Below are 14,072 nucleotides of genomic sequence, written 5' to 3' on the forward strand. Positions count from 1 at the left end.
ATGAATAATAATAATTTTTTTCTTCTTTTTAATGAGAATGTCATGCTCAATTAATAGCATTTATATATATTTTTTCAGACTAACATATTATTTTTAAGTTGAGCATTCTTAAATTCAGAACCAGAAACCTGGGTTTCTATTCAAAGGAATGTATTGAAGAAGTCATTTGTAAATGTTTGGGTAACACCACCATCATTCCTTATCAACATTTTCTGTCTGCTCTTGTCTTTCTTATCTCAGTAAGTGATAGGATCATTCCTCATATACTCATGCAAGATAGAAACTTGGTAGTCTTCTCTGGGTTTTCCCTCTGTCTTACTCACTTATCCAATGAATCCTATAACTCCTGTCAATAGATCCTCATTATCACCAATGTCATTCTTTCCCAGAGTCAGTGCCACATCATTTCTTACCTGAATTAATGAATAATCTCCCATTTCAAGCCTTGAAGCCTCTAGTTTATTTGTCAAATGCAGATGGCAGTTCATTCCTCCCTCAATTGCTCTAAAATTAACTTAATATTACCCTTACTACCATCAGAGAAATTCCAAACTCCTCATAACAGTATATCATGCCATATTTACCTTCTGTAGATTATTTCTGGGCAAACAAATAGAAATTATCCTTCCTGAACTAGGCCTGTGTACTACTGTTTCCATATTAGTTGCTGTTGTTCAATTGCTGAGTCATATCCAACTCCTTGCAACCCCATAGACTGCAGAACACCAGGCTCCTCTGTAATCCACAAACTCCCAAAGTTTGCTCAAATTTATGTCTATTGAGTCAGTGATACTAACTCTCTCATCTTATGCCGCCCCCTTCTCCCTTTACCTTCAACCTTGCCCAGTATCAGGGTCTTTTCCAATGAGTTGGCTCTTCGCATTAGGTAGCCAAAGTACTTACTGAAGCTTCAGCTACAGCATCAGTCCTTCCAATAAATATTCAGGACAGATTTCCTTTTGGATTGACTGATTGATCTCCCTGAAGTCCAAGGGACTCTCAAGAGTCTTTAGCACCACAATTCAAAAACATCAATTCTTCAGCATTCAGCCTTCTTTATGTTCCAACTCTCACAACCATACATGATTACTGGAAAAACCATAGCTTGAACTGTACAGTCATTGTCAGCAAAATGATGTCTACTTTCTAATACACTGTCTAACTTTGTTATAGCTTTCCTTCCAAGGAGCAAGTGTCTTTTAATATCATGACTAGAGTCACCATCTGCAGTGATTCTGGAGCCCCAAGAAAGAAAATCCTTCACTGCTTCCACTCTTTCTTCTTCTGTTTGCCATAAAGTGACAAGACCAGATGCCATTAGTTTTCTGAATGCTGAGTTTCAAGCCTCCTCTCTTATCCTCATCAAGAGACTTTTTAGTTCCTCTTCACGTTCTACCATGAGAATGGTATCATTTGCATATCTAAGGTTGATATTTCTCCCCACAAACTTGATTCCCACTTGTGATTCGTCTAGCCTGGCATTTCACGTGATGTACTCTGCATATAAATTAAATAAGCAGGATGGCAATATATGGCCTTGTTGTACTCCTTCCCCAATTTTGAACCAGGTCAGTTATTCCACGGCTGGTTCTAACTGTTGCTTCTTAATCTGCACACAGGTTTTTTAGGAGATAGGTAAAGTGGTCTGGTACCATTTCTTTAAAAATTAATAGTATCTTTCTTCTTCTACCTCTATACTTGGTTAACTACTATTTGGCTGTCAGATCCCAGGTTAAATGTCCTGTTTCTTCAGGAGCATCTTTTCCAATCTTCCAAAACTGAGTTGATATTCTCCTTACGTGTACCATTGGACTTTATACTCACTTTTGTAATAGCGTCTCAGTATTGCCTCTTTACTACAAAATTGCTTCTATATGGCCCTACATCCTAAGAAGACCAGTGACATGAATAATTAAACCAGGGGTTTAATCAGGCCTAACTAATGAGGAGTAAATGTCCTTTCTGGAAATTCAAACTAAAAGGCAAGACAAGTGCCAGTTGGTGGTTAGTACTATTGCTAAGGGCACTGGTGTACAATTCAGGCAGGCAGTCATTTACAATGTTAATGAGCAAAGAAAACTGTCAGAAAGCTAGAGAAGAATCAAAGAGGAACTAGGCCCATGGGGGGAAAAAAAATCCCCTGGTATCATTTACTGATAACCAAGGTCCAGTGCTTAATAGTCCTTAGATTTCCAAAAGAATTATGTATTTTTAAAAATTTTTTGAATTAATTAATTATGTATTTACTGGCTATGCTCCATCTTCATTTTGCTCTTGGACTTTCTCTCCTTGCAGCAAGCAAGCTCTCAGGCTACTCTCTAGTTGCATTGTGAGGGCTTCTCATTGTGGCGGCTTGTCTTCCTGCAGCTCCAGGCTTCTGGCCCGCGGGTTCAATTGTCATGGCATGTGTGCTTAGTCGCTTTGTGGCATGTGGGATCTTCCCTGACCCAGGATCAAACCAGTGTTCCCTTCATTGCAAGGCTGATTCTTAACCAGTGGACCACCAGGGAAGTCAGAATTATGAATTCTTAAAACACGGCCCCTACAGATAGTACCTACCATCAATTACACACACACACACACACATACTAGGGCATAAGTTAATCAATACTTTACAAAGCTCTTGCCTCTTTGGGTGCAAGGAAGTGATATCCTCTAGCAAACTTCTGTCACAATGTATTATTTTTATCTCCCAATACCATTAAAATTTATTAGTTCTCCATCTCTGCCTTTCGGCCACTTTAGAGCAAGGCCCAGCATACATCTATGAACAATTGAAAGAGGAAAAAATAAATGAAGGCAAGAATGAATGAAGGAATTACCAGTATTCAGACTAATTTAATTGGAGAAGGAAATGGCAACCCACTCCAGGATTCTTGCCTGCAGAATCCCAGGGACAGCAGAGCCTGGTGGGCTGCCGTCTATGGGGTCATACATGGTCAGACACGACTGAAGCGATTTAGCAGCAGCAGCAGCAGACTAATTTAAAGGCTGACTTGTGTTTAAAGCAATAAAAAAAAAATCAAATAGACTATAATTAGCATGAAAGAATTCTCATCTATAAACATAAAAACCCAAGAATGGGGGAAAATGGAAAAAAAAAATAGTTATGGCAGAGGTGGATGTGATTCATCAAGGGACTGAGAGACTATACAAGCTGCTTGTAAAAACATTTTGACTCCCACAAAAGGTAAGCTTAAGCTTAAAAATGGTCACGGACTACTAGAGTTTTTATGACCTGTCAGGATGGAAATGCTTCAGCTGTACTCCGAGAGAACACGTGTATGAACGCTGCACACTATACGTGTGGCTTGCAGGAGGCTTATGTGTACATCATCTCAATGAACTTTCTATGCATCTGCATGAAAATCACAATTAAAGCAAGGAAAATGCTGATAAAAAACACATTAACATTCCTTTAGCTTCAAGGAAAAGTCTTGATATCTAGTCATTAACCGTGCAATCTGCCCTCAGACATCCTTCTGCCTTAATATGCTAAAGAGAAAAATGTCTTCTGAGGACAATATTTTTTAATTCTTTATGCTTTGCTGCTCTGCTGTGAAGTCCTAATTCCTGTGAATCCAAACACTCGTTAACTCACAAGAGCTTCTATTAGCTATCTGGAATCAAATGAATATAAAGGGGAAAAAAAGGGCAACGCTTAATTTCAGACAAATAAAAGGGGTTTTGTTATGTTGTGAAGGCTGTGTTTGTTGGGTTTCTATTTGCTCCTTTGGCTATCAACAGAACAAACAGAGGTTAACTTTTTTTAAAGTAATATCAATTTTGTATTCCAATCAAAGACTGCATTAATACCAAGCTCTACTATTTATATTTCTCTGAGTTTTCTGTATCTTAAAATATCTTGTTTCTATAACAGACTGTTGTTTTTCTTTTAGAAAGGCAGGTAGAAGAAGGGAGGAAGCTGGAGTTCACTGACATTTTCCAGTTTGAATTCTTTCATGTCTTTTCAGTTTGAAGAGCTCAAAGTAATGTGATATCTCTTATTTTAATTTCATATTTAATACCAGTTCATGTGTTCTAGCTGTATGTACTATTTTCCATATCAAGAAAGATTATGCCCCTGTAACATTTACTTCATCTTCTTTATTCTTTCTACAGGGAGCATTCAAAGATGACCTTTAGTTGCTCTCTGACTGATAAAATTACTTTTGCACAAAAGTGACTTTCAGAAAGTATTACCTCATCATAGCAGATTAACATAATAACCTAGGCTCCTTTTAAATCACATGATATTTACCTAAGTGTTCATTTACAAGATCAAGTAGAGATTTCCTGATACTCTCATTTTTGTCTCTGTCCAAAATAGAATATAATTCAATTTTCCTATTTGTAAATAGATAGAAAAATGTGACTTAATCCCCTTACTACAATGTAACCTGACACACAAATGGCAAAAAAGCAAAAGCTAGTAATACAGAAAATCTTATTAAGCTGTAAAAGCTGTGGAACGTATAAATTCAGCCAACATATTAGTAAAAGTACTATAGGAAAGAACTTATGCTAATTGACTGCTGGTTTGAATTGCCAACAGGGGTGTGTGTATGTTTCTGTGTTTATGTTACAGTTGCTGATTTAAACATTTATAACATTTACTCAGAAAGTAAAATTGATTTCTAGATTTCTTCTTCACTAGTACTAGAAATTGTGATGAGTACATATGTATTTGAGCAAATTAAAAAAAAAACATTAATTTTGTGTTACTGCTTCATAATATAAATCAAAAGCCTAAATCATGGGGAAAACTTTCTGATTGCTAAAGCACATTTTGTGAAAAATATAACTGTACCCAATTTAGAGAATTTCAGATTTAAAATGATAATACAAAACAGAAAAAAAAAGAATCCTTAAAGAATATATATTATACCTTTCCCCTAATTTGTCCAAACACACTGGAGTCAATTCTATGCGCTTCTGTAGAAATATATGCACTTACCACCCACCACTGACCCCCAATCATCACTGTTAGGGAAGTAATGCTAATCTGAATTGAAAGACTCTAGGCCACTAAATAAAATATGTGATTGAGTGGAAAGAGCCACTGTGAGTGCCAACATCATCACAAACTTACTATATGTGGCTGAAGTAATTGAAGAATTAGGTTTATTAAATATCATAGGTCTCTTAAATCTCAAGGCTATGGTTTTTTCAGTAGTCATATATGGATGTGAGAGTTGGACTATAAAGAAAGCTAAGCGCAGAAGAATTGATGCTTTTGAACTGTGGTGTTGGAGAAGACTCTTGAGAGTCCATTGGACTGCAAGGAGATCCAACCAGTCCATCCTAAAGGAAATCAGTCTTGGTGTTCACAGGAAGGACTGATGTTGAAGCTGAAACTCCAATACTTTTGGCCACCTAATGTGAAGAGCTGACTCATTTGAAAAGACCCTGATGCTGGGAAAGATTGAGGGCAGGAGGAGAAGGGGACGAAAGAGGATGAGATGGTTGGATGGCATCACTGACTCAATGGACATGGGTTTGGGTGGATTCCGGGAGTTGGTGATGGACAAGGAGGCCTGGGTGCTGCAGTTCATGGGGTCGCAGAGTTGAACGCGACTGAGCAACTGAACTGAACTTAAATCTCAAATTGATAAAAAGGTGATGAATAACCCTTAGTCCCTGAACTAAAATACAGTATTCCAACATATTTTACCACAGAGTTCTTTCATGGTGCTCAGAAGACAAGCTCAGTTAATATAGTGGCATTTCAGGTTTCTTAGACAGTATTTCCTATATTATTAAATTACGGTGTAGGAGATGTGAGTGTCTTTTGGGATAATGCTTGATACTCATGGTTCCACCTGCCAGATGTTTCTCAACCTCTTTCATGTTGCAGACACAAAGAAAATTATAAATAAAGTATTTATATAAATAGTGTGTATACATAACAAGCACATAAGTATTAAATAATATTTGCATTTTTTTTATATTACATTATACATATTATGTTCCCTGAGAGAAATTAGAGGGATAAGATTGTCTTCATAAAGTTTGATGAGTGGAAAGAAAAAACTCCATTGACTAAATATTATGTAAAGATAAAATATATATATATGAAGTACTAAGAAAAAGACTAAAACTGGATTTTTTAAAATATATAATTTTCCTCACTGGAACTTCAAAGGCTTGCCAGTTGAAGAGACAATAATAAAAATAAAGCACTTTCGAACATTTCCATTAAAAAATTTGGTTGCTTCTGCAACCATCACTTTCCTATCAGGATGGACTCTAAAATGACTACACGTAATTCCTAACCAAGATGTTTTCACCATAATCTCCTCAAAAATCTTTCCACTTTCCACTGATGGGAATAGTTTTTCAAACATGATCAGAAATGTTAAAATGTGTCTTTTACAACCATTCAAATTTACAACCGTTGACATGGTCACTAAGAGTAATTTTAAACTTCCTGTGAAAATATTTCAAACCAAATCAGAAATTTAAAGCCAAACATTTTGAAATAGCGATGAGGTTCTAATGTAGAACAAGCATGCACTGTTCAACAACAGGTCAGTATCTCACTGGCTGCAAACATCGGCCACAATAAGCGAATGCAGAGGTCTACGAGAAGACACGCTTGGGGCACAGCCTGGGGCCGAGCCTCCCCGGGGCCCCTACCCAGCCACCCCCAGCCCTCTCTCCCCACCGCTGGCCGCACCTTGGGCTGAGATCTGAGCTCCATGGGCACCTGGACCACGAACTCCTCTGGAAGCTCCACGGGGCCCTGGTCCGCGATGAGCAGTGGCGCGCTCCGCAGCTGGCTGCTGAAGGAGGTGTCTTGGAGGTAGAGCGCCTCCTGGGCCGCGCTCGGCATGTCGCAGTGGAGACGCGAGGGCTGGATGTCGTTCACTGTGCTTGCCACCTGCGGGGACCGCAGGGCGCACCATCAGACTCCGCTCAGCTCAGGCCGGCCTCAGAGGAGCCCTGCTGGGGCTATTCCCAAGGCTGCTCTCTGCTGCGGGCCCGAGGCCCTGGACGCCACCCCCCCAGGCCCACAGACAACCCTGGACCTAAGGAGCTCACATCTCCTGGACACTAGTGCGATATGGACTGTGTAACTCTGTCCTAGTTAATCACGATCTTAAGTAAGCCAAAAACCTCATCCTAACTCCTAACAACGACTAGAAAATTAACTATAATGATCGAAAGCAGAGAAAGCTGCCTGAAAAACATAATGATTATATTTGTAATAAATTCACAGCATTCTGTTATAATTTATGGGCACTCATGTCTGTGTCAATGGAAATACTGGTTATTGAATTAAATATTTACACACAAAAAGCTTGATATAATAATGGGTGAAGAAACTTTCAGAAAGTTTTTTTATTAGTTTTGTTTGTTGAGTTGTTACATGGATTATTTTATATTTATTTATATGTTTCAGGTTATTTAACATTTTTGGAAAGATGCTGTATTAAGGTTTGTGGCAGACATTAGGATGAAAAGGATATACATACATTTTTGCCATATATATATATACACAGTGATTTTACTGACAAATGGTACATATTACATAAATGGATAAATATGGAAGACCAAGACAATAATGAAAAAATAAAATTACACACACATGACTATTTTTTAATATTCACAGAACAGTCATACATTTTATGCTATGAAAAACAGAGCAATTTAATTACAGGAGTTCTTTTCTGTGTGTGTGAATTGGTACAGATACACTTTTCTATACTAATTGCAACTAGTGTAATAAATAGGAGTGATAGTGATAATGTTCCTGCAAACGAAAAGAAAAAGACTTTACAAGGAAAACAATTTTGCATTACACAATTATTTTAACATATTATAACATGCATATTAAAACCGTGATAATGATGCTATATGGCTACCATTCAACAGTCAGGAGAGAAACTAAGAAGTCTGATAAAGTAAGAGAATTTTATAATCATCATTCTAACACTAGAAGCTTATACAGACGTGCTAAAATTATTTTGTGTCTAAAGTATTTGAAAATTAAGAGTGAAAAACACATTCTCCTCCAAATCATGACAAATGATACAGCCTTTATAAAAAGCAAAAATGATATTAAGAAATTTGTCAAACAATCCATCTACAATGAAAAAGTTTAAATATATATCTTTAAGGCACCACCCTAAAACAAAATTTTATTTAAACTCATTATAATGTATGCACACTAAAATATCTAGCTAAAAGGTAATCTGAATGCTATTTTCACAGTTTCTGTGAATGAAAAGGTATCAAAAGAAGTAACAAGTTTTAAGGCCAAATCAGCTGTGCCAAAAATTAAAATATCTAAAAAGCCACCTCCAATGTCATCTTTTCCAACCTTTCAACTTGCAAAATATCATTCTCCTTGTACCCAAGTTGACAATGTGACTATTTTTCTATTATTTTTACATGAATATGTGCAAGCTCAGTTGCTCAATAATGTCTGATTCTTTGTGATCCTGTGGACTGTAACCCACCAGGCTCCTCTGTCCATGGGATTTCCCAGGCAAGAATTCTGGAGTGGGTTGCCATTTCCTTCTCTAGGGGATATTTCTGGCCCAGGGATAAAACCCATGTCTCGACCTGTGTCTCCTACACTGGGGACAAATTCTTTTTTTTTTTTTGGTGGGGTGGGGGGTGGGGGGCAAATTCTTTACTGCTGAGCCACCAGGGCAGGCCACATGAACATATACAGGTATATTTTCCCTAAAATCTTTATGGTCTATGGAAGGAAATTAGGAAAAAGAATATGAAGCTATTACGTATCCTTCAAGCTTCAGTTATACTAAAGTTGAGAGATTTTTGCCCTCAGCCAAATTAACAAATAAGAAGATCTGGAGTGATGGAGCATGCATTTACTTGTTCATTCATTCAACATATATGTTCTGAGTTGCAATTATATGTCAAGTTCTTTTCTAGGTGCTGGAGACATTAGTGAATAAAAGAGATCACATACCTACTTTAATGAATCACCCATTCTTGTGTGGGAGACAGAGAACATGCAAATACATAAATGATTTCAATATCAAATAGACATGAGTAATCCACAGAAAGTTTAAATAGAATAAAAAAAGCTACTATGTTTAGATTTTTACAGATTTACATATGGAAGCAAAATTTAAACAGATCTCAGGATATTAGAAGTTGCTAGTCATAAAAAATCAGGAGTAAAGAGCATTCCAAAGGCCTCAATCTGGAATCGCCTTGGGCTGATCAAGAATTATCACAATGGCCAATGAAACTGTGTACAGTGGATTGGGAGAAGAGTGTTCTGGACTGAGATCAGAGAGATGAGCAACTGCCAGATCACTGACCTTGTAAACCAGGGTAAGGAGTTTGGTTTGCGAACAACCAGCCACTTGGTTAAGATACTGAAGAGAGCTTATAGAGAAAAAGTATTAGGGCTGGATAGGGAAAAAGACATAAGAACTGAAATAGAGATCAATTCTTTCAGAAAAGGTAAATTGCTACAGTAAGCAGAAAACTGTAATTGATTGAAAATGCATGTGGAATGCAATCACTATCAGTTGAAAAATATGAGTATCTGCATGAAATAAAACAATCTCAGTTTACACAAGAAATAAGAGTGCTTAAACTACTAGAAAGCAAGGTCTGTGGACCTATAAAGAATAGACTTGGATCAGATGATAAAATTATTTCATGTGGTAAGATGGAAAAACACAAAAATACTAGGAATTTAAGTAGATTTTGACTCTTAAATTGAAGAAGATTAGGTTGAAAGGTGTTCCATGAAGCTGGAGTGTGTGAATAGATCAAACTATCTTTAAACGGACCATTTCTACAAAGGAATCCGAATCACTGACCACTAGCAGCAAAAGTGGAGGGGCTGTAACACTGCCCACATGGACAAAGTCTGTTCAGATCAGTTCAGTCGCTCAGTCGTGTCCAACTCTTTGGGACCCCATGAAACACAGCACACCAGGCTTCCCTGTTAGTCACCAACTCCCGGAGTCCACCCAAACCCATGTCCATTGAGTCGGAGATGCAATCCAACCATCTCATCCTCTGTGGTCCCCTTCTCCTGCCCTCAATCTTTCCCAGCATCAGGGTCTTTTCAAGTGAGTCAGCTCTTTGCATGAGGTGGCCAAAGTATTGGAGTTTCACCTTCAACATCAGTCCTTCCAATGAACACCTAGGACTGATCTCCATTAGGATGGACTGATTGGATCTCCTTGCAGTCCAAGGGACTCTCAAGAGTCTTCTCCAACACCACAGTTCAAAAGCATCAATTCTTCAGGGTTCAGCTTTCTTCAAAACCCAACTCTCACATCCATACATGACCACTGGAAAAACCATAGCCTTGACTAGACGGATTTTTGTTGACAAAGTAATGTCTCTGCCTTTTTTTTTTTTTTTCTCTATCCATTTATTTTTATTCATTGGAGGCTAATTACTTTACAATATTTTAGTGGTTTTTGCCATACATTGACATGAATCAGCCATGGATTTATGTTTTCCCCATCCCGATTCCCCCTCCCACCTCCTTCCCCATCCCATCCCTCTGGGACTTCGCAGTGCACCAGCCTTGAGCACCCGTCTCATGCATCCAACCTGGGTTGGTGATCTGTTTCACCCTTGATAGTATACTTGTTTCAATGCTGTTCTCTCAGAACATCCCACCCTCGCCTTCTCCCACAGAGTCCCAAAGTCTGTTCTGTACATCTGTGTCTCTTTTTCTGTTTTGCATATAGGGTTATTGTTACCATCTTTTTAAATTCCATATATATATATTAGTACACTGTATTGGTCTTTATCTTTCTGGTTTACTTCACACTGTATAATGGGCTCCAGTTTCACCCATCTCATTAGGACTGATTCAAATGAATTCTTTTTTATGGCTGAGTAAAATTCCATAGTGTATATGTACCACAGCTTCCTTATCCATTCATCTGCTGATGGGCATCTAGGTTGCTTCCATGTCCTTGCTATTATAAACACTGCTGCGTTGAACACTGGGGTACACGTGTCTCTTTCAGATTTGGTTTCCATGGTGTGTATGCCCAAGAGTGGGATTGCTGGGTCATATGGCAGTTCTATTTCCAGTTTTTTAAGGAGTCTCCACACTGTTCTCCATAGTGACTGTACTAGTTTGCATTCCCACCAACAGTGTAAGAGGGTTCCCTTTTCTCCATGCCCTCTCCAGCATTTATTGCTTGTACACTTTTGGATAGCAGCCATTCTGACTGGCGTGTAATGGTACCTCATTGTGGTTTTGATTTGCATTTCTCATATAATGAGTGATATTGAGCATCTTCTCATGTGTTTGTTAGCCATCTGTATGTCTTCTTTGGAGAAATGTCTGTTTAGATCTTTGGCCCATTTTTTGACTGGGTCATTTATTTTTCTGGAATTGAGCTGCAGGAGTTGCTTGTATATTTTTGAGATTAATCCTTTGCCTGTTTCTTCATTTGCTATTATTTTCTCCCATTCTGAAGGCTGTCTTTTCACCTTACTTATAGCTTCCTTTGTTGTGCAAAAGCTTTTAGGTTTCATTAGGTCCCATTTCTTTATTTTTGCTTTTATTTCCAATATTCTGGGAGGTGGGTCATAGAGGATCCTGCTGTTATTTATGTCGGAGAGTGTTTTGCCTATGTTCTTCTCTAGGAGTTTTATAGTTTCTGGTCTTACATTTAGATCTTTAATCCATTTTGAGTTTATTTTTGTGTATGGTGTTAGAAAGTGTTCTAGTTTCATTCTTTTACAAGTGGTTGACCAGTTTTCCCAGCACCACTTGTTAAAGAGGTTGTCTTTTTTCCTTTGTATATTCTTGCCTCCTTTGTCGAAGATAAGGTGTCCATAGGTTCATGGATTTATCTCTGGGCTTTCTATTCTGTTCCATTGATCTACACTTCTGTCTTTGTGCCAGTACCATACTGTCTTGATGACTGTGGCTTTGTAGTAGGGCCTGAAGGCAGGCAAGTTGATTCCTCCAGTTCCATTCTTCTTTCTCAAGATTGCTTTGGCTATTCGAGGATTTTTGTATTTCCATACCAAATGTGAAATTATTGGTTCTAGTTCTGTGAAGAATACCGTTGGTAGCTTGATAGGGATTGCATTGAATCTATAGATTGCTTTGGGTCATATACTCATTTTCACAATGTTGATTCTTCCAATCCATGAACACGGTATATTTCTCCATCTATTTGTGTCCTCTTTGAGTTCTTTCATCAGTGTTTTATAGTTTTCTATGTATAGGTCTTTTGTTTCTTTAGGTAGATATACTCCTAAATATTTTATTCTTTTTGTTGCAATGGTGAATGGTATTGTTTCCTTAATTTCTCTTTCTCTTTTCTCATTGCTAGTGTATATGAATGCAAGGGATTTCTGTGTGTTAACTTTATATCCTGCAACTTTACTATATTCATTGAATAGCTCTAGTAATTTTCTGGTAGAGACTTTGGGGTTTTCTATGTAGAGGATCATGCCATCTGCAAATAGTGAGAGTTTCACTTCTTCTTTTCCTATCTGGATTCATTTAATTTCTTTTTCTGTTCTGATTGCTGTGCCCAAAACTTCCAAAACTAGGTTGAATAGTAGTGGTGAGAGTGGGCACCCTTGTCTTGTTCCTGATTTCAGGGGAAATGCTTTCAATTTTTCACCATTGAGGGCAATGTTTGCTGTGGGTTTGTCATATATACCTTTTATTATGTTGAGGCATGTTCCTTCTATTCCTGCTTTCTGGAGAGTTTTAATCATAAGTGGATGTTGAATTTTGTCAAAGGCTTTTTCTGGATCTATTGAGATAATCATATGGTTTTTATCTTTCAATTTCTTAATGTGGTGTATTACATTGATTGATTTGTGGATATTAAAGAATCCCTGCATTCCTGGCATAAAGCCCACTTGGTCTAGAGGTATGATCTTTTTAATATGTTGTTGGATTCTGTTTGCTAGAATTTTGTTAAGGATTTTTGCATCTATGTTCATCAGTGATATTGGCCTATAGTTTTCTTTTTTGTGTGTGGTATCTTTGTCTGGTTTTGGAATTAGGGTGATGGTGGCCTCATAGAATGAGTTTGGAAGTTTACCTTCTTCTGTAATTTTCTGGAAGTGTTTGAGTAAGACAGGTGTTATTTTTTCTCTCAATTTTTGGTAGAATTCTGCTGTGAAGCTATCTGGTCCTGGGCTTTTGTTTGCTGGAAGATTTCTGATTACAGTTTCGATTTCTGTGCTCGTGATAGGTCTGTTAAGATCTTCTATTTCTTCCTGGTTCAGTTTTGGAAAGTTATACTTTTCTAGTAATTTGTCCATTTCTCACAAGTTGTCCATTTTATTGGCATAGAGCTGCTGGTAGTAATATCTTATGATCCTTTGTATTTCAGTACTGTCTGCTGTGATCTCTCCATTTTCATTTCAAATTTGTTGATTTGGTTCTCCCCCCTTTGTTTCTTGATGAGTCTGGTTAACGGTTTGTCCATTGTGTTTATCTTTTCAAAAAACCAACTTTTACCTTTGTTGATATTTGCTATGGTCTCTTTTGTTGCTTTTGCATTTATTTCTGCCCTAATTTTTAGGATTTCTTTCCTTCTGCTAACCCTGGGGTTCTTCATTTCTTCCTTCTCTAGTTGCTTTAGGTGTTACAGCTATGTTATTTATTTGAATTTTTTCTTTTCTTGAGGTATGCCTGTAATGCTATGAACCTTCCCCTTAGCACTGCTTTACAGTGTCCCATAGGTTTTGGGTGGTTGTGTTTTCATTTTCATTTGTTTCTATGCATATTTTGATTTCTTTTTTGATTTCTTGACCAGACGGACCTTTGTTGTCAAAGTAATGTCTCTGCTTTTTAATATGCTGTCTAGGTTGGTCATAAAGTTCATTCCAAGGAGTAAGTGTCTTTTAATTTCATGGCTGCAATCACCATCTGCAGTGATTTTGGAGCCCAGAAAAATAAAGCAGCCACGGTTTCTGCTGTTTCCCCATCTATTTGCCATGAAGTGATTGGACTGAATGCCATGATCTTAGTTTTCTGAATGTTGAGCTTTAAGCCAACTTTTTCCCTCTCCTCTTTCACTTTCATCAAAAGGCTCTTTAGTTCTTCTTTACTTTCTGCCTTAAGGGTGGTG

The 14,072-nt window shown here is 37.7% G+C and overlaps 1 protein-coding gene across 5 annotated transcripts in view; it reads right to left on the bottom strand.

Moving 5' to 3' along the window:
• Positions 1 to 14,072, bottom strand: part of ADGRL3 (adhesion G protein-coupled receptor L3) — a 938,528-nt gene that overhangs the window by 560,536 nt on the left and 363,920 nt on the right. For 4 of the 5 annotated variants that reach the window (XM_065913892.1, XM_065913894.1, XM_065913891.1 and 1 more), the window contains exon 4: positions 6,680 to 6,883. The exons of the other annotated variant lie outside the window; for it this stretch is intronic. In XM_065913892.1, the coding sequence (XP_065769964.1) occupies positions 6,680 to 6,883 (204 nt within the window). The remainder of the gene's footprint in view (positions 1 to 6,679; positions 6,884 to 14,072) is intronic. 5 annotated transcript variants of the gene reach the window in all.

The sequence above is a fragment of the Muntiacus reevesi genome, chromosome 22, assembly GCF_963930625.1.
Source record: "Muntiacus reevesi chromosome 22, mMunRee1.1, whole genome shotgun sequence".
NCBI classification, from domain to species: Eukaryota; Metazoa; Chordata; class Mammalia; order Artiodactyla; family Cervidae; genus Muntiacus; species Muntiacus reevesi.